Below are 21,035 nucleotides of genomic sequence, written 5' to 3'. Positions count from 1 at the left end.
CATGACCCAAGATACCTGACCCAGTGAGAGGTACACATGACCCAAGATACCTGTCTCAGGGAGAAGTACACATGACCCAAAATACCGGTCTCAGGGAGAGGACTCATGGCCCAAGATACCTGTCCCAGGGAGAGGTACACACGACCTCAAGAGAGCTGCACCATTGTTTTAAGCTCTCCCAGAGCTGGAGCTTTAGCTCTCAGACTCTGAAGTGTGGGGACCCTTTGTGGTTGGTCCTATGGCTGCATTTTGTGGCTTGCAGATTGTGAAAAACGATTCAGACACGTTTTGTATTCAAATCTTTTATTGGCAATATGGTGATCGAATAATGAATGTTTATCATTATAATGAATGCCAAAGACTATTATATTGGTTCCATTGATTCAAATGGGGATGCAAGGTTGAGTCATGACTTGTGGCTGATTCTGTTACTGTGGTGATCCCCTGACAAAGCCAAAAGGCGTAACTTGTATATAGTGACACCCCTTATAATGCGTTACATTGACAAAGAATAATATGTGGTTATATGTATTATTGTGCTGTCCACCCTGAAAAAGCCAGTAAGCCTGCCTTATTTAAAATGACCCCCCTTATACTGTGATGTTGCATCTGGTATAGGTGGTGGGTAATGGGAATGTAGGGTTCAAAGTAAACCAACAATGTAATGTAAAGGTATTTCATTTACCTGAGTACCATATTTGTAAGTGAATGTCTAGTTGTTAGTAGTGTGTGTAATAAAAGTACTTTTCATTTTTAAGAGACAAATTCTTACTGAAAAATAATTTGAGTTGTGTTGTTGCGTGCCACCGGATTGAGATTGCTGGCCTACCCCGCCTCCATCGAGTAGGTCTTGGACTGCTCTTCGTCACTACTCTGAGAGAGTCAAGTGCTGCTGTAGGGCACCTGGTTCCCAGTGAAGAGACAGGTGTGGGCCTATTACTTGTGAAGACATCACATGCTTTGCAACTTAATTTATGACAATGATCCTCTAGTCTTGACATAAAATGACAATTTCCATAGAATTTGTGACCAGAAAATGTGGATTTTGTTGAAAATGGAGGTTCATATTATCCGTTAATTTGAGTGCAAATTAATTTGTTTAGCCCCTAGTTTGGCTCACTCCGGACACCTTTTGTTGAAATCTGTTTATTGATTTCAGAGTTTTATGACACTCTATTGAGTGCAAATACATCCACCCACAATTCTAGCACTTGTAGTATATCGCCTGCCCCTGCGTCCCTAGTGTTAGTTTAATATTACTGTTTGTATCGTTACATCTTCTACCTAAGCCCATTAACTATTCTTATATGTCTACTATATGTGCTTTGTGTTCCTTGTGATGTGGTACATGAGGCGTTACATGTGTCTGGTGATACAGTGCATGCATGAGAGTAAGAGTCTAACAAATCAAGGTGCAGATCAAATGAAACAAACAGTTTTATTCATTTACAAGATTTGTACCAGAAATGCCTAATTAAGGTCCATGGCAGTGACAGCTAAGTACGAAGGATGGAGGACATGAACCGGAATTTCAGCTTTGTGATGTTAAGACCGCAGCATACCAACAGCGAGAAAGCTACAATAGGATTATACATAGTATAGCACATGGTGTACCTGTTTGGCGTGTCACTAACTGTGGCTAGCTGCTCTCCTGTTCAGTCTCATGATATGACCTGCTGAGCCCTGGGCAGGTTCACTCATGAAAAGATCTACTCGCCTAAACATTGTTTGTGTGAGTAATTCTACTCAAAGGGGTGGGGAGAGGGCCCTCCAGAGATAGGATGTCCCTGGAGTTCTGCACACCCACAAACACACATTTTTGGACATTCGCAAGTTTCTATCTGACCCATTTGCACCCTCGTAAAGGCATACATTTATTCCCATAAGTAGAGAAGTAAATACTTTTCCAGTGTGGAAAGGCGAGCAGGACATAAACATTGGTGAAGTACAGAGGTATAGGCCTCAGCTTGGAAAAGAAAGTATTTTCAAGTACTGAGAAAACAACTAATACCAAGTGCGCTCATACTTGCAGAGCAGACTTTGGCTTGCAAGGATGGCATGACCATATTTCCTTCTCCATAAGTGTGATTTACATTCGTTTTTAAGTCTGCGCCTGCAAGCATAAACAGTTTCCCTCTCAGTGGGTGCGCGCGCCCAAGGGCGGCCATATTGGAATGACACAAATGTGTCATGACGTGTCCGATCCTCCCTTAGGGAGTCCTGGATTGCAGGCCGGAGAGAGGGCGCTTCTCAAACTCTTCCTGCAGGAATCAGCAAATAAACAACTGTAGGACATGTTCCAGTGCCAGAGAAAAGGTTTCTAAGAAAATGTGCTTTTTCCTCAGTGTAAATAAATGCAATGCAAGGAGTTAAAGCCAGTGCCCCCTGGCTGGGTGCTGTTGAACAGGTACTAAAACTGTGCCCCCGTTCCTGTAGTTTGCGCTTCCCTTCCTTGGGGTGGGTGGAGTGGGATCCCTGGGTGGGAAGCTCGTGGGGTCGTACAGGCTGATCAGGAGTGAGGCTGCATTAAAGTCTAATGGGGCAATTGTGGCTGGTCAGGAGGGAGACTGGCTGAGGCGACAGAGACTTTAGGGCTGACCAAGGGTAAGACCATGAAGGTCTCCGTGGCTGTGGCCCTCTGGCACTGATGAGCCTGACCACAAAGGAGACTGTATTCAGATGTGCAGAGCCATGGGCATTAGGTGTAAGAATTCTAGTTCTAGCCCACAGGAAACTGAGGCTGGCTTGGAGTGAGACTCCATGCAACAATCAGACTGGTATGAATAAGGCCCTCTGGAACACTGAGCCTTGGCAGATGTGAGACTTCGTGAGACAGTGATGCTGGACTGATAGCGGGCATGTCACCGAGGCTAGTCAGGAGTGAGACCCTGCAAAACAGGGAGAGTGGTCAGGAGTGTGACTGCTTGGGACACCAGGGCTAGGCAGATGTGAGGTTATGTGAAACCCTGAGGTCAGCAAAGAGTGGGGCTCTGTGGGACACTGAGGGTGTAAGACACTATGGAAGTGTGACATTGGCAGGAGTAGGACCCTGTGGAACACCAGGGCTAGGCAGATGTGAGATCATGTGAAACCCTGAGGTCAGCAAAGAGTGGGGCTCTGTGGGACACTGAGGCTGACCAGGTGTAAGACACTATGGAAGTGTGACACTGAGCAGGGGCAAGACCCTGTGGAACACCAGGGCTAGGCAGATGTGAGATTATGTGAAACCCTGAGGTCAGGAAAGAGTGGGACTCTGTGGGACACTGAGGCTGACCAGGTGTAAGACACTATGGAAGTGTGACACTGAGCAGGGGCAAGACCCTATGGAACACCAGGGCTAGGCAGATGTGAGATTATGTGAAACCCTGAGGTCAGCAAACAGTGGGACTCTGTGGGACACTGAGGGTGTAAGACACTATGGAACTGTGACACTGACAGGGTTAAGTCCCTGTGGAACACCAGGACTAGGCAGATGCAAACCTCTTTGAAAAACTGAGATTGAGCAGGAGTGAGACCCTTTGGAACCCTGAGGCTGGCCAGGTGGCAGTTTCTATGGAACAGTGACACTGGCCACGCCTGTGGAGCACACGTGGAGGCAGGTGTGAGACTCCATGAAACACTGAGGCTGGTCAGGAGTGAGACTCTGTAAAACATTGAGGCTGGACATGAGGGGCAAGCCCTATGTAAGTGTAAGGCGAGGCAGATGTGGGACTGGGTGAATTCCTGAGACTGGCCCTGATTGAGAACATGTGGAACACTGAGGCTGGCAGGGAGTGAGACTCTGTCAAGCACTGAGACTGCCCTTAGTAAGATCATGTGTAACCAAGAGGCTGGCCGCGAGTGAGACCCTGTGGAACAGTGAGCCTGGCCGCGAGTGAGACCCTGGTGAGTACTCGCGTGGACCTGAAGTGAGAGGTTATGGAATACCCAGGCTAGATAGATTTGAGACTCTTTGAACCACAGAGCCTGGCCAGAAGCGACATCCTTCCGGAGTGTGAGACAACGGTCGGTGGTTGACATGACCAGTCTCATCCTCTGTCCTTGCAGAGTGATTCCATGGCACCTCATTTTCCTGGCACCAGCCAGTTCAGGAATTTCAAGGAGACTTCAAACCCAAAGAAGCAGGCCTGCAAGAGAAAAGGAGAGGATGTTACACACGGAAAGAGCTGAGAGCCTCTCTACGTCCCCACCTACAAGCAGAGCTTCTAGCAAGAGAGAGACCCTGGTATGGAGAGGACTACCCACTCAAGACCACAGTATGAGGGGCCTCTCTGTCCTGGAACAAAAGCACTATATGCTCCTGTCTCTGATTCTCTCTCCCTGGCCTCTTCCTAATCCCTTCATCTCTGGGTGCAGCTGCTGTCCTGATACCCCCTCCCTAAACACTCCTGCTGCTCTCTGCCCCTTCTACCTGAGTGAGCAGTCCTGTACTCTCTATATACTGCTGCCTTTACTGCTCTGATCCTGACCCCTTCAAGCTCCTTTGCTGGATGCAGCAGCTGTCACGTAATAAACACTCTTGTCTTTTTCTCCCCTTGCCCCATAATTATGTATGAATGAGTGTGACAGCTGCACTTTGCTAACACCTTACTCTCTCCTGCCTTTAATGCTGTCCCTTGCCTCTTCTCTCGCTCTCTCTGAGTGTGACAGCTGCGCCGTGCTACAGCCTTACACTCTCCTGCCTTTAATGCTGTCCCTTGCCTCTTCTCTCGCTCTCTCTGAGTGTGACAGCTGCACCGTGCTAACGCCTTACACTCTCCTGCCTTTAATGCTGCCCCTTGCCTCTTCTCTCACTCTCTCTGAGTGTGACAGCTGCCCTGCGCTACAGCCTTACACTCTTCTGCCTTTAATGCTGTCCCTTGCCTCTTCTCTCGCTCTCTCTGAGTGTGACAGCTGCGCCGTGCTACAGCCTTATACTCTCCTGCCTTTAATGCTGTCCCTTGCCTCTTCTCTCACTCTCTCTGAGTGTGACAGCTGCCCTGTACTACAGTATTACACTCTCCTGCCTTTAATGCTGTCCCTTGCCTCTTCTCTCGCTCTCTCTGAGTGTGACAGCTGCACCGTGCTAACGCCTTACACTCTCCTGCCTTTAATGCTGCCCCTTGCCTCTTCTTTCTCCCACTCACTCTGAGTGTGACAGTTGTGCCGTGCTACAGCCTTACACTCTCCTGCCATTAATGCTGTCCCTGGCCTCTTCTCTCACTCTCTCTGAGTGTGACAGCTGCCCTGTGCTACAGCCTTACACTCTCCTGCCTTTAAAGCTGTCCCTTGCCTCTTCCCTCACTCTCTCTGAGTGTGACAGCTGCCCTGCGCTACAGCCTTACACTCTCCTGCCTTTAATGCTATCCCTTGCCTCTTCTCTCACTCTCTCTGAGTGTGACAGCTGCACCGTGCTAATGCCTTACACTCTCCTGCCTTTAATGCTGTCCCTTGCCTCTTCTCCTACTCTCTTTGAGTGTGACAGCTGTCCTGTGCTCCCTCCTTACACTCTCCTGCCTGTAATGCTGTCCCTTGCCTCTTCTCTCACTCTTTCTGAGTGTGACAGCTGCACTGTGCTCCCTCCTTACACTCTCCTGCCTTTAATGCTGTCCCTTGCCTCTTCCCTCACTCTCTCTGGGTGTGACAGCTGCCCCGTGCTCCCTCCTTACACTCTCCTGCCTTTAATGCTGTCCCTTGCCTCTTCTCTCACTCTCTGAGTGTGACAGCTGCACCATGCTACAGCCTTACACTCTCCTGCCTTTAATGCTGTCCCTTGCCTCTTCCCTCACTCTCTCTGGGTGTGACAGCTGCCCCGTGCTCCCTCCTTACACTCTCCTGCCTTTAATGCTGTCCCTTGCCTCTTCTCTCACTCTCTGAGTGTGACAGCTACACCATGCTACAGCCTTACACTCTCCTGCCTTTAATGCTGCCCCTTGCCTCTTCTCTCACTCTCTCTGAGTGTGACAGCTGCACCGTGCTAACGCCTTACACTCTTCTGCCTTTAATGCTGTCCCTTGCCTCTTCTCCTACTCTCTTTGAGTGTGACAGCTGTCCTGTGCTCCCTCCTTACACTCTCCTGCCTGTAATGCTGTCCCTTGCCTCTTCTCTCACTCTCTCTGAGTGTGACAGCTGCACCGTGCTCCCTCCTTACACTCTCCTGCCTTTAATGCTGTCCCTTGCCTCTTCCCTCACTCTCTCTGGGTGTGACAGCTGCCCTGTGCTCCCTCCTTACACTCTCCTGCCTTTAATGCTGTCCTTGCCTCTTCTCTCACTCTCTGAGTGTGACAGCTACACCATGCTACAGCCTTATACTCTCCTGCCTTTAATGCTGTCCCTTGCCTCTTCTCCTACTCTCTTTGAGTGTGACAGCTGTCCTGTGCTCCCTCCTTACACTCTCCTGCCTGTAATGCTGCCCCTTGCCTCTTCTCTCACTCTCTCTGAGTGTGACAGCTGCACCGTGCTCTCTCCTTACACTCTCCTGCCTTTAATGCTGTCCCTTGCCTCTTCCCTCACTCTCTCTGGGTGTGACCGCTGCCCCGTGCTCCCTCCTTACACTCTCCTGCCTTTAATGCTGTCCCTTGCCTCTTCTTTCTCCCACTCTCTCTGAGTGTGACAGTTGTGCCGTGCTTCAGCCTTACACTCTCCTGCCATTAATGCTGTCCCTGGCCTCTTCTCTCACTCTCTCTGAGTGTGACAGCTGCCCTGTGCTACAGCCTTACACTCTCCTGCCTTTAAAGCTGTCCCTTGCCTCTTCCCTCACTCTCTCTGAGTGTGAAAGCTGCCCTGCGCTACAGCCTTACACTCTCCTGCCTTTAATGCTATCCCTTGCCTCTTCTCTCACTCTCTCTGAGTGTGACAGCTGCACCGTGCTAACGCCTTACACTCTCCTGCCTTTAATGCTGTCCCTTGCCTCTTCTCCTACTCTCTTTGAGTGTGACAGCTGTCCTGTGCTCCCTCCTTACACTCTCCTGCCTGTAATGCTGTCCCTCGCCTCTTCTCTCACTCTCTCTGAGTGTGACAGCTGCACCGTGCTCCCTCCTTACACTCTCCTGCCTTTAATGCTGTCCCTTGCCTCTTCCCTCACTCTCTCTGGGTGTGACAGCTGCCCCGTGCTCCCTCCTTACACTCTCCTGCCTTTAATGCTGTCCCTTGCCTCTTCTCTCGCTCTCTCTGAGTGTGACAGCTGCACCGTGCTAACGCCTTACACTCTCCTGCCTTTAATGCTGCCCCTTGCCTCTTCTCTCACTCTCTCTGAGTGTGACAGCTGCCCTGCGCTACAGCCTTACACTCTTCTGCCTTTAATGCTGTCCCTTGCCTCTTCTCTCGCTCTCTCTGAGTGTGACAGCTGCGCCGTGCTACAGCCTTATACTCTCCTGCCTTTAATGCTGTCCCTTGCCTCTTCTCTCACTCTCTCTGAGTGTGACAGCTGCCCTGTACTACAGTATTACACTCTCCTGCCTTTAATGCTGTCCCTAGCCTCTTCTCTCGCTCTCTCTGAGTGTGACAGCTGCACCGTGCTAACGCCTTACACTCTCCTGCCTTTAATGCTGCCCCTTGCCTCTTCTTTCTCCCACTCACTCTGAGTGTGACAGTTGTGCCGTGCTACAGCCTTACACTCTCCTGCCATTAATGCTGTCCCTGGCCTCTTCTCTCACTCTCTCTGAGTGTGACAGCTGCCCTGTGCTACAGCCTTACACTCTCCTGCCTTTAAAGCTGTCCCTTGCCTCTTCCCTCACTCTCTCTGAGTGTGACAGCTGCCCTGCGCTACAGCCTTACACTCTCCTGCCTTTAATGCTATCCCTTGCCTCTTCTCTCACTCTCTCTGAGTGTGACAGCTGCACCGTGTTAATGCCTTACACTCTCCTGCCTTTAATGCTGTCCCTTGCCTCTTCTCCTACTCTCTTTGAGTGTGACAGCTGTCCTGTGCTCCCTCCTTACACTCTCCTGCCTGTAATGCTGTCCCTTGCCTCTTCTCTCACTCTCTCTGAGTGTGACAGCTGCACTGTGCTCCCTCCTTACACTCTCCTGCCTTTAATGCTGTCCCTTGCCTCTTCCCTCACTCTCTCTGGGTGTGACAGCTGCCCCGTGCTCCCTCCTTACACTCTCCTGCCTTTAATGCTGTCCCTTGCCTCTTCTCTCACTCTCTGAGTGTGACAGCTGCACCATGCTACAGCCTTACACTCTCCTGCCTTTAATGCTGTTCCTTGCCTCTTCCCTCACTCTCTCTGGGTGTGACAGCTGCCCCGTGCTCCCTCCTTACACTCTCCTGCCTTTAATGCTGTCCCTTGCCTCTTCTCTCACTCTCTGAGTGTGACAGCTACACCATGCTACAGCCTTACACTCTCCTGCCTTTAATGCTGCCCCTTGCCTCTTCTCTCACTCTCTCTGAGTGTGACAGCTGCACCGTGCTAACGCCTTACACTCTTCTGCCTTTAATGCTGTCCCTTGCCTCTTCTCCTACTCTCTTTGAGTGTGACAGCTGTCCTGTGCTCCCTCCTTACACTCTCCTGCCTGTAATGCTGTCCCTTGCCTCTTCTCTCACTCTCTCTGAGTGTGACAGCTGCACCGTGCTCCCTCCTTACACTCTCCTGCCTTTAATGCTGTCCCTTGCCTCTTCCCTCACTCTCTCTGGGTGTGACAGCTGCCCTGTGCTCCCTCCTTACACTCTCCTGCCTTTAATGCTGTCCTTGCCTCTTCTCTCACTCTCTGAGTGTGACAGCTACACCATGCTACAGCCTTATACTCTCCTGCCTTTAATGCTGTCCCTTGCCTCTTCTCCTACTCTCTTTGAGTGTGACAGCTGTCCTGTGCTCCCTCCTTACACTCTCCTGCCTGTAATGCTGCCCCTTGCCTCTTCTCTCACTCTCTCTGAGTGTGACAGCTGCACCGTGCTCTCTCCTTACACTCTCCTGCCTTTAATGCTGTCCCTTGCCTCTTCCCTCACTCTCTCTGGGTGTGACCGCTGCCCCGTGCTCCCTCCTTACACTCTCCTGCCTTTAATGCTGTCCCTTGCCTCTTCTTTCTCCCACTCTCTCTGAGTGTGACAGTTGTGCCGTGCTTCAGCCTTACACTCTCCTGCCATTAATGCTGTCCCTGGCCTCTTCTCTCACTCTCTCTGAGTGTGACAGCTGCCCTGTGCTACAGCCTTACACTCTCCTGCCTTTAAAGCTGTCCCTTGCCTCTTCCCTCACTCTCTCTGAGTGTGAAAGCTGCCCTGCGCTACAGCCTTACACTCTCCTGCCTTTAATGCTATCCCTTGCCTCTTCTCTCACTCTCTCTGAGTGTGACAGCTGCACCGTGCTAACGCCTTACACTCTCCTGCCTTTAATGCTGTCCCTTGCCTCTTCTCCTACTCTCTTTGAGTGTGACAGCTGTCCTGTGCTCCCTCCTTACACTCTCCTGCCTGTAATGCTGTCCCTCGCCTCTTCTCTCACTCTCTCTGAGTGTGACAGCTGCACCGTGCTCCCTCCTTACACTCTCCTGCCTTTAATGCTGTCCCTTGCCTCTTCCCTCACTCTCTCTGGGTGTGACAGCTGCCCCGTGCTCCCTCCTTACACTCTCCTGCCTTTAATGCTGTCCCTTGCCTCTTCTCTCACTATCTGAGTGTGACAGCTACACCATGCTACAGCCTTACACTCTCCTGCCTTTAATGCTGTCCCTTGCCTCTTCCCTCACTCTCTATGAGTGTGACAGCTGCCCTGCGCTACAGCCTTACACTCTTCTGCCTTTAATGCTGTCCCTTGCCTCTTCTCTCACTCTCTCTGAGTGTGACAGCTGCCCTGTGCTACAGCCTTACACTCTCCTGCCTTTAATGCTGTCCTTTGCCTCTTCTCTCACTCTCTCTGAGAGTAACAGTTGCCATGTGCTACAGCCTTACACTCTCCTGCCTTTAATGCTGTCCCTTGCCTCTTCTCTCACTCTCTCTGAGTGTGACAGCTGCCCTGTGCTACAGCCTTACACTCTCCTGCCTTTAATGCTGTCCCTTGCCTCTTCTCTTCTCTTCTCTCACTCTCTCTGAGTGTGACAGCTGCACTGTGCTCCCTCCTTACACTCTCCTGCCTTTAATGCTGTCCCTTGCCTCTTCTCTCACTCTCTTCTGAGTGTGACAGCTGAACTGCGCTCCCTCCTTACACTCTCCTGCTTTTAATGCTGCCCCTTGCCTCTTCCTTCTCTCACTCTCTGTGAGTGTGACAGCTGCCCTGTGCTACAGCCTTACACTCTCCCGCCTGTCCCTTGCTTCTTCCCTCACTCTCTCTGAGTGTGACAGCTGTCCTGTGCTCCCTCCTTACACTCTCCTGCCTGTAATGCTGTCCCTTGCCTCTTCTCTCACTCTCTCTGAGTGTGACAGCTGCACCGTGCTCCCTCCTTACACTCTCCTGCCTTTAATGCTGTCCCTTGCCTCTTCCCTCACTCTCTCTGGGTGTGACAGCTGCCCGTGCTCCCTCCTTACACTCTCCTGCCTTTAATGCTGTCCCTTGCCTCTTCTTTCTCCCACTCTCTCTGAGTGTGACAGTTGTGCCGTGCTACAGCCTTACACTCTCCTGCCATTAATGCTGTCCCTGGCCTCTTCTCTCACTCTCTCTGAGTGTGACAGCTGCCCTGTGCTACAGCCTTACACTCTCCTGCCTTTAAAGCTGTCCCTTGCCTCTTCCCTCACTCTCTCTGAGTGTGACAGCTGCCCTGCGCTACAGCCTTACACTCTCCTGCCTTTAATGCTATCCCTTGCCTCTTCTCTCACTCTCTCTGAGTGTGACAGCTGCACCGTGCTAACGCCTTACACTCTCCTGCCTTTAATGCTGTCCCTTGCCTCTTCTCCTACTCTCTTTGAGTGTGACAGCTGTCCTGTGCTCCCTCCTTACACTCTCCTGCCTGTAATGCTGTCCCTTGCCTCTTCTCTCACTCTCTCTGAGTGTGACAGCTGCACCGTGCTCCCTCCTTACACTCTCCTGCCTTTAATGCTGTCCCTTGCCTCTTCCCTCACTCTCTCTGGGTGTGACAGCTGCCCCGTGCTCCCTCCTTACACTCTCCTGCCTTTAATGCTGTCCCTTGCCTCTTCTCTCACTATCTGAGTGTGACAGCTACACCATGCTACAGCCTTACACTCTCCTGCCTTTAATGCTGTCCCTTGCCTCTTCCCTCACTCTCTATGAGTGTGACAGCTGCCCTGCGCTACAGCCTTACACTCTTCTGCCTTTAATGCTGTCCCTTGCCTCTTCTCTCATTCTCTCTGAGTGTGACAGCTGCCCTGTGCTACAGCCTTACACTCTCCTGCCTTTAATGCTGTCCTTTGCCTCTTCTCTCACTCTCTCTGAGAGTAACAGTTGCCATGTGCTACAGCCTTACACTCTCCTGCCTTTAATGCTGTCCCTTGCCTCTTCTCTCACTCTCTCTGAGTGTGACAGCTGCCCTGTGCTACAGCCTTACACTCTCCTGCCTTTAATGCTGTCCCTTGCCTCTTCTCTTCTCTCACTCTCTCTGAGTGTGACAGCTGCACTGTGCTCCCTCCTTACACTCTCCTGCCTTTAATGCTGTCCCTTGCCTCTTCTCTCACTCTCTTCTGAGTACTCTTCTGAGTGTGACAGCTGAACTGCGCTCCCTCCTTACACTCTCCTGCTTTTAATGCTGCCCCTTGCCTCTTCTTTCTCTCACTCTCTGTGAGTGTGACAGCTGCCCTGTGCTACAGCCTTACACTCTCCCGCCTGTCCCTTGCTTCTTCCCTCACTCTCTCTGAGTGTGACAGCTGCCCTGTGCTACAGCTGTACAATGTTCTGCTTTTATTGCTGTCTCTTACCTCTTCTTTCTCTCACTCTCTCTGAGTGAGACAGCGGCCCTGTGCTACGGTCTTACACTCTCCTGCCTTTAATGCCACCCCTTGCCTCTTCTTTCTCTCACTCTCTCTGAGTGTGACAGCTGCCCTGTGCTCCCTCCTTACACTCTTCTGCCTTTAATGTTGTCCCTTGCCTCTTCTCTCACTCTCTCTGAGTGTGACAGCTGCACCGTGCTCCCTCTGTACACTCTCCTGCCTTTAATGCTGTCCCTTGCCTCTTCTCTCACTCTCTGAGTGTGACAGCTACACAATGCTACAGCTTTACACTCTCCTGCCTTTAATGCTGTCCCTTGCCTTTTCCCTCACTCTCTGTGAGTGTGACAGCTGCCCTGTGCTCCCTCCTTACAGTCTCCTGCCTTTAGTGCTGTCCCTAGCCTCTTCTCTCACTCTCTCTGAGTATGACAGCTGCACCGTGCTCCCTCCTTACAATCCCCTGCCTTTAGTGCTGTCCCTAGCCTCTTCTCTCGCTGTCTCAGAGTGTGACAGCTGCCCTGTGCTACAGCCTTACACTTTCATGCCTTTAATGCTGTCCCTTGCCTCTTCTCTCACTCTGAGTGTGACAGCTGCCCTGTGCTACAGCCTTACATTCTCCTGCCTTAAATGCTGTCCCTTGCCTCTTCTATCAATCTCTCTGAGTGTGAAAGCTGTCCTGTGCTAACGCCTTACACTCTCCTGCCTTTAATGCTGTCCCTTGCCCCTTCCCTCACTCCTCTCTGAGTGTGACAGCTGCCCTGTGCTACAGACTTACACTCTCCTGCCTTTAATGCTGTCACTTGCCTCTTCTTTCTCTCTCTCTGAGTGTGACAGCTGCACCGTGCTAATGCCTTACACTCTGCTGTCTTGAATTCTCTGCCTTGCCTCTTCTTTTCCTCAGTCTCTTTTTTGGAGTCTATTTTCTTTGTATGTGTACAGACTGGGGTGTAAATTCTGTAATCTTCTTTTCTGTGGTTCAAAGTGTATTAGAAAAATTGTTGTACTTGGCAGACATTTTAGAAGAAATAAGACCAACTGGGGAAACTAAAAAAGAGATGTTTTCCTGTTAACCACTGTGACACTTGCGAGATGTCCTCCGCTGTCCGTTTAATGGGTGCTCAGACCAGTCCAGGGATGTGGTAAAGAATTTCGTCACACCTCAGTTCCCATAGTGTTCCATTTCACTTAGTCCTAGCAGTGAGTGTGGTAATATCTCATCACACACCATTCCCTGCTGCTGAGTAACCACCAATGACAATTTTAAATTATAAATCTTACCGCATTGGCGGGGAAGGCCCGCAGCATGGCCGCCGTGAAGCCTTTGTACAGTCCACGTGGGCCTTCCTCGCGGAGAACCTCACGCAGCACATCCGCGAATCCCTGGTACCTCCCCTCGGGGGCTGTGGAAGAGGAGAAGGGGGAGCTTATCAACTGCTTATCCCAGTAAACCCCCAATGTCAGGATGATGGCTGATGATGGCCCTCGGTACCAGGGTGAGCTGTGCTTCTTATGGGTCCTCGTGGACTGTACTGGTTACCACTGGTAAGGTGGGTGCACATGGGAGAGGCCAGCTCAGTGGTGCACGTGGACCTCTCAGACAGTGGTGAGCTCACACAGCTCTAGATGGAACAGCATACGCATGCAGTAGTGCACAGGGGTCAGCCGAGCTACTCATTTAGTTTCAACTATTCTTTTGGAATTTTGGTGTTATTAGGGGCGGTAAACACGTGGGACACCCACCCACCTTTTATAGGTATATGTAGTACAAGCCAACCCACAGGTCCTGGTGCCATCCCTTAGTGTCCTCACCAGATGCTGGCACCCACACCTTTCTGGAGCTCATTACTGGAATGGCAGAAGATGTGGCAGGTCTGGGTAGAGTTGTCCTGGCTGAGCTGTGGTTGGGGTGCAGACCGTAAAGGGGTGCTGCAGGTCACACTGCGGCGCACTGGCAAAGTTATGTGTGGGTCTCAGTAATGAAGTAGCAGGAGAAGGCTCATGGTTGAGGTGCCCTGGCCAAGCTGTGGGTAGGGCGCAGTGTTTAAAGCACTTGGTGCAGGTCAGGCTGACGTGCACAGGCCAAGGTGTGCCTAGGCCTCAGTACTCCAGCGATAGGGGGCATGCAGATCCGGATTGAAGTGCATTGGCAGTGGTATTGACAAGTCTCAGGATTGTGATATCTGAAGGTGTCACCTAATGGAAGGACTCAGCAACTTCTCACACACCTATCTGAAAGCGAGACTTCAGCACGTCCATGGGAATGGCTACCACCCAGTTACAGACCCCCGCGAAGCCTCCTGCCAGCAGGATACGAATGGAGCTCAGCTGGGCCACACTGCAAGGAAGAGAGAGAGAAGGTGCTGTTAGCTGAGGCTCCTCCTCTGGAGAAAGGAGGACTCAAAACTCTGGGGAAGAAGTAATTCTGCCGTACAGCCTGATCCCTGTACGAAAACAAGCACATAATCATTCTTACCGCCAAATCATTGTACATTTACACCATTGTCTTTCTACGGCTATGTCGTCTTTGTACATTTACACCATCATCTTTGTACAGCTGTATCAGTGTATGTGAATGGGAACATCATCATCTATCTACAGCCACATCATCCTCTTTGTACATTTACATCATCATCATCTTTGTGCAGCTGTATCCGTGTATGTGAACGGGCACCTCATCATCTATCTACAGCCACATCATCCTCTTTGTACATTTACATCATCATCATCTTTGTGCAGCTGTATCAGTGTATGTGAATGGGCACCTCATCATCTATCTACAGTTACATCATTCTCTTTGTACATTTACATCATCATCATCTTTGTACAGCTGTATCAGTGTATTTGAACGGGCACATCATCATCTATCTACAGCCACATCATTCTCTGTGTACGTTTACATCATCATGATGTTTGTGCAGCTGTATGAGTGTATGTGAACGGGCTCATCATCATCTATCTACGGCCACTTCCTTCTCCTTGTACATTTACATCATCATCATCATCATCTTTGTGCAGCAGTATCAGTGTATGTGAACGAGCACATCATCATCTATCTACACCCACCTCATCCTCTTTGTACATTTACATCATCATCATCTTTGTGCAGCTGTATCCGTGTATGTGAACGGGCACCTCATCATCTCTCTACAGCCACATCATTCTCTTTGTACATTTAAATCATCATCATCTTTGTGCAGCTGTATCAGTGTATGTGAATGGGCACCTCATCATCTATCTACAGTCACATCATTCTCTTTGTACATTTACATCATCATCATCTTTGTACAGCTGTATCAGTGTATTTGAACGGGCACATCATCATCTATCTACAGCCACATCATCCTCTTTGTACATTTACATCATCATCATCTTTGTGCAGCTGTATCAGTGTATGTGAATGGGCACCTCATCATCTATCTACAGTCACATCATTCTCTTTGTACATTTACATCATCATCATCTTTGTACAGCTGTATCAGTGTATTTGAACGGGCACATCATCATCTATCTACAGCCACATCATCCTCTGTGTACGTTTACATCATCATGATGTTTGTGCAGCTGTATGAGTGTATGTGAACGGGCTCATCATCATCTATCTACGGCCACTTCCTTCTCCTTGTACATTTACATCATCATCATCATCTTTGTGCAGCAGTATCAGTGTATGTGAACAAGCACATCATCATCTATCTACACCCACCTCATCCTCTTTGTACATTTACATCATCATCATCTTTGTGCAGCTGTATCCGTGTATGTGAACGGGCACCTCATCATCTATCTACAGCCACATCATCCTCTGTGTACATTTACATCATCATCATCTTTGTGCAGCTGTATCAGTGTATGTGAATGGGCACCTCATCATCTATCTACAGTCACATCATTCTCTTTGTACATTTACATCATCATCATCTTTGTGCAGCTGTATCAGTGTATGTGAACGGGCACATCATCATCTATCTACAGCCACTTCCTTCTCCTTGTACATTTACATCATCATCATCATCTTTGTGCAGCTGTATCAGTGTATGTGAACGGGCACATCGTCATCTATCTACAGCCACATCATCCTCTTTGTACATTTACATCATCATCATCTTTGTGCAGCTGTATCCGTGTATGTGAACGGGCACATCATCATCTATCTACACCCACCTCATCCTCTTTGTACATTTACATCATCATCATCTTTGTGCAGCTGTATCAGTGTATGTGAATGGGCACCTCATCATCTATCTACAGCCACATCATTCTCTTTGTACATTTACATCATCATCATCTTTGTGCAGCTGTATAAGTGTATGTGAACGGGCACATCGTCATCTATCTACAGCCACATCATTCTCTGTGTACATTTACATCATCATCTAACTACAGCCACATCATTCTCTGTGTACATTTACATCATCATCTAACTACAGCCACATCAATCTCTCTGTGTACATTTATATCATCATCATCTTCGTGCAGCTGTATCAGTGTATGTGAACGGACAAATCATCATCATTGCACCCTTACACCATCGTCTTTGTAGTGTTGCATCATCTTTGGACAGCTACTTTATTGTGTTTCTACAGGTACACTGTTGCACCTCTATAGCCGCCTCATCATCTTTGTACATCCACTGCATCTTTCTGGGCCCACGTCATAGTCTCGATACAGGCTCATCATTGTCTTTCTACAGATACTTCATTGTACGGCTACATTATCATCTTTTTTTTTAATAACTTTATCGTTTTCGGGCAACATACAGCAATGCAGGAAGATCAAAATGAGCCATGTTTGGAAGCGTATGTAATGCAATTAAACACAGGTACACACTTTGACAGTGAAAACATGACAGGCACATCCATAGCTTGATGGATATCAGTGGCATGGTAAAAGTACAGCTAGGCTTAGGTTTTACGCAGGAGTGTGACTATGCATGTATCATGTCTGTGTGGTGTTTGCATTCGGGGCAATAGCTTCTAAAGTGCGCAACTAATCCCTCAGCAGTTGCCAGATGTCCTTAGGTCTGGATGTTGGAGGTTGTAATGAAGCGTAAATTTCACTGTTATTATCACAACATGTGAGACTTGTTAGCCATGTCTTAGTGGTGCGCATGCACTTGGCGCCCCAGAAGAGGGCTATCTAACGTTTGGCCAGCAGGAGGGCGAGAGCAGTAAAGCGTCTGATAGTTTTGGGTATGTCCCCCATGTATCCCAGAAGGGCCATCAGCGGATCTGGGTGGTGGGTCGCACCCACCATCTGCGACAGCCAGTCACACACTTCATGCCAGAAGTGGCTAATGTTGGGGCACGTCCATGTCATGTATGGAAAGTCAGCTAGCTGTGCATGGCCTTTGGGGCAGGAAGGGGCGCGAGAGGGAGTATATCATCGTCTTTGTAAAGTCTCATCATCTTCGGACAGCTACATCATTGTCTTTCTACAGTTACATCATTACTTTTGTACACCCACATTATTGTTATAGCACAGCCACATCAGCATCTCGGTACAGGTATATCATTATCTATGTACACCACATCCTCTCCTTTGTACACCACATCCTCTCCTATGTACAGCCACATCCTCTCCTTTGTACACCACATCCTCTCCTATCTACACCACATCCTCTCCTTTGTACGCCACATCCGCTCCTTTGTACACCACATCCTCTCCTGTGTACACCACATCCTCTCCTATCTACACCACACCCTCTCCTATGTACACCACACCCTCTCCTATGTACACCACACCCTCTCCTTTGTACACCACATCCTCCCCTATGTACACCACATCCTCTCCTTTGTACACCACATCCTCCCCTATGTACACCACATCCTCTCCTATGTACACCACACCCTCTCCTTTGTACACCACAGCCTCTCCTTTGTACACCACATCCTGTACTTTGTACAGCCATATCCTCTCTTTTGTACACTACATCCTCTCCTCTCCTTTGTACACCACATCCTCTCCTATGTACACCACATCTTCTCATTTTTACACTACATCCTCTCCTTTGTACACCACACCCTCTCCTATGTACACCACGCCCTCTCCTTTTTACACCACATCCTCTCCTATCTACACCACACCCTCTCCTATGTACACCACACCCTCTCCTATGTACACCACACCCTCTCCTTTGTACACCACATCCTCCCCTATGTACACCACATCCTCTCCTTTGTACACCACATCCTCCCCTATGTACACCACATCCTCTCCTATGTACACCACACCCTCTCCTTTGTACACCACAGCCTCTCCTTTGTACACCACATCCTCTCCTCTCCTTTGTACACCACATCCTCTCCTATGTATACCACATCCTCTCCTCTCCTTTGTACACCACATCTTCTCCTTTGTACACCACACCCTCTCCTATATACACCACATCCTCTCCTTTGTACACCACATCCTTTCCTTTGTACACCACATCCTCTCCTATGTGCACTACATCCTCTCCTATGTACACCACATCCTCTCCTATGTACACCACATCTTCTTCTTTGTACACCATGTCCTCTATGTACACCACATCCTCTCCTTTGTACAGCTACATCCTCTCCTATGTGCACCACATACTCTCCTATGTACACCACACCCTCTCCTTTGTACACCACATCCTCTCCTATGTACACCACAATCTCTCCTTTGTACAGCCACATCCTCTCCTCTCCTTTGTACACCACACCCTCTCCTTTGTACACCACACCCTCTCCTATGTACAGCACACCCTCTCCTATGTACAGCACACCCTCTCCTTTTTACACCACATCCTCTCCTATGTACACTACAATCTCTCCTATGTACACCACATCCTCTCCTAGGTACACTAAATCCTCTTGTATGTACACCACATCCTCTCCTTTGTACACCACATCCTCCCCTATGTACACCACATTCTCTCCTTTGTACACCACACCCTCTCCTTTTTATACCACACCCTCTCCTATATACACCACATCCTCTCCTTTGTACACCACATCCTCTCCTATGTACACCACATCCTCTCCTTTTTATACCACACCCTCTCCTATATACACCACATCCTCCCCTTTGTACACCACATCCTCTCCTATGTACACTACATCCTCTCCTATGCACACCACATCCTCTCCTATGTACACCACATCTTCTCCTTTGAACACCACATCCTCTCCTATGTACACTACATCCTCTCCTATGTACACCACATCCTCTCCTATGTACACCACATCTTCTCCTTTGTACACCGCATCATCTCCTATGTACACAACATCCTCTCCTTTGTACAGCCACATCCCCTCCTGACATCCTCTCCTTTGTACACCACATCCTCTCCTATGTACACTACATCCTCTCCTATGTACACCACATCCTCTCCTCAGTACACCACATCCTCTCCTATGTACACCACATCCTCTCCTATGTACACCACATCCTCCCCTTTGTACACCACACCACTTCCTCTCCTATGTACACCACATCCTCTCCTCTGTACAGCCACATCTTAGTCTTGTAAAGCCACATCATTCTCTTTGTCCAGACACATCATCATCTTTATATGAACACACTGTCATTGTCTTTTTGAAGCTCCACGTTACTGTTATTTCTCCCAATGCTCTCTCTCAATGTTCACTGCTGTATTGTGAAATGGCCTTAACACAAGACACTGACCTTTTCCCTTCCGGGGTCAGGAACTCCTTTAGCCACTCGTACGTCATGAAATACATCCCAGTGGCTGGAACATCTAGCATGAAAAAGATGCAATCAGTTCTTGAATTAAATGTCTTCAAATGTGTCACCACTGCATGGCTGATTCTTGATAAGTGCTGTTTAACTGCAAGGCACGTGGGGAGCCCTATACTTGAGTGACGTGGCCACTGCCTCACTGCACCACATACTGCTTCATATTGTTCTTTGGGGTGGAGTGATATCTTATTGCGCACTTTACTTGCGGCACCAGGCGTCGGTACTGCGACACTATAGAATGTTCTGTTCCTTCCGCAGTGTAATATCGTGTTTTTATATATGTCCTGACAGCACAACTGACACTAGGGGGCAGATGTAGCAAGCAGTTTTGCCCATTCTGTGTCTATGGGAAATTGTGTTCGTACATATGGCCCTAGATCTTATGTGATCAGCAGAAACATTTCTTTCAGTTAGTTGATTTGGGAGGCCCTCAAGACGCAGGCGGGGAACTGTGGAATATTTTTTATCAAATAGAGTGCTGATGCTGGAGAGCATTTCATGCCAGTAACTATGCAGTTTTGGCCATCTCCGCAGTAAGTTTGTTAGTGTGCCTGCTTCCCCACATTTCCTCCAGTATTCTGGTGATCTTGCAGAACACCATTTATGGACTTGCTCTAGTGTGTAATCAGTAGCAGCTCCTGCCAATAAAGGGCAGGGGGCAGTATGCGGAACGGGGGCAGAACAGGGGGTGCGGGAGGGGAAATAAAAAATAAATTAATTAACGTACCTGCCGCCTCCATGTTCTGCCGTTCCAGCCGCCTCAGTTCCTCTCGTCTTCTTCCTCCCTCCCCACCTAATCCAGACACTTCTCTCATGCTGTTGCCGGCATGAGAGATGCATTGAGTTTGGGCTGAGTGGGCAAAAATGCCGTTCAGGGAGGGAGTGAGACACTGCGCTTGGTCTCCACCCAGCTGTGCCACATAGCCGGTTGGAGAGTTCTAAGTGTGCAAAACTGACATGCGCACTTAGAAGCGCACCACCACTCTCCCCGATAATACTTTTATTACCACTTTATTTTTCTGGTTTTAGCAGTGGGGCGCCGCTCATCCGCCACAGCGGAGGGGCTGCCCCGTGTGTGATACCAGTATGTTACTGTTTTCAGAAGTACTTCTCTACCTGGGCTACTTGTTGCAGACATGTAACCCAGTGTGAATAGCCCCCGCTCTTTATTGGAAAGGGAGCATTCTAATTCTACCTCCCGTCTCTTCTGAGCTGATGACTTAGATGAGGGAGCTGACTTCTCTTAGACTTTGTAGATATCTGAAAGTAAATGCTTATTGTCCTGCATCAGAATGGTCCACTTTTCAAGTTGTGTTTGTGATCAGTTGTTTGAAGGATTGGATGGCTTCCCCATGATTGAGGTCACCTACCCATTTACAGGTAGCGTTCTGTGAGTCTATATCTTGCCCTTCCATGGCTTTTGAAAATTAGGGTAATTAGGGGGGAATCATCATCGGGCCCTTAGATATAGAAGCTCTGTCCCATGCCTCCATGGTAGCTCTTAGCACCGGGGAAGAGTAGAAAACCCATG

General features: G+C 49.2%; 1 protein-coding gene across 1 annotated transcript in view; it reads right to left on the bottom strand.

Moving 5' to 3' along the window:
- Nucleotides 1–2,164: 2,164 nt before the first annotated feature.
- The window catches only part of LOC138260946 (mitochondrial carnitine/acylcarnitine carrier protein-like), a 79,171-nt gene continuing 60,300 nt past the window's right edge, over nucleotides 2,165–21,035 (bottom strand). Inside the window, exons 7-10 of the mRNA XM_069209493.1 lie at nucleotides 19,430–19,502; nucleotides 14,005–14,114; nucleotides 13,058–13,179; nucleotides 2,165–4,127 (exon numbers count right to left, since the gene is read on the bottom strand). Of these exons, the coding sequence (XP_069065594.1) occupies nucleotides 4,065–4,127; nucleotides 13,058–13,179; nucleotides 14,005–14,114; nucleotides 19,430–19,502 (368 nt within the window). The 3' untranslated portion in view covers nucleotides 2,165–4,064. The remainder of the gene's footprint in view (nucleotides 4,128–13,057; nucleotides 13,180–14,004; nucleotides 14,115–19,429; nucleotides 19,503–21,035) is intronic.

The sequence above is a fragment of the Pleurodeles waltl genome, chromosome 10 (genome assembly GCF_031143425.1).
Source record: "Pleurodeles waltl isolate 20211129_DDA chromosome 10, aPleWal1.hap1.20221129, whole genome shotgun sequence".
Classification (NCBI taxonomy): Eukaryota; Metazoa; Chordata; class Amphibia; order Caudata; family Salamandridae; genus Pleurodeles; species Pleurodeles waltl.
This window is presented reverse-complemented; position numbering and strand designations above follow the sequence as displayed.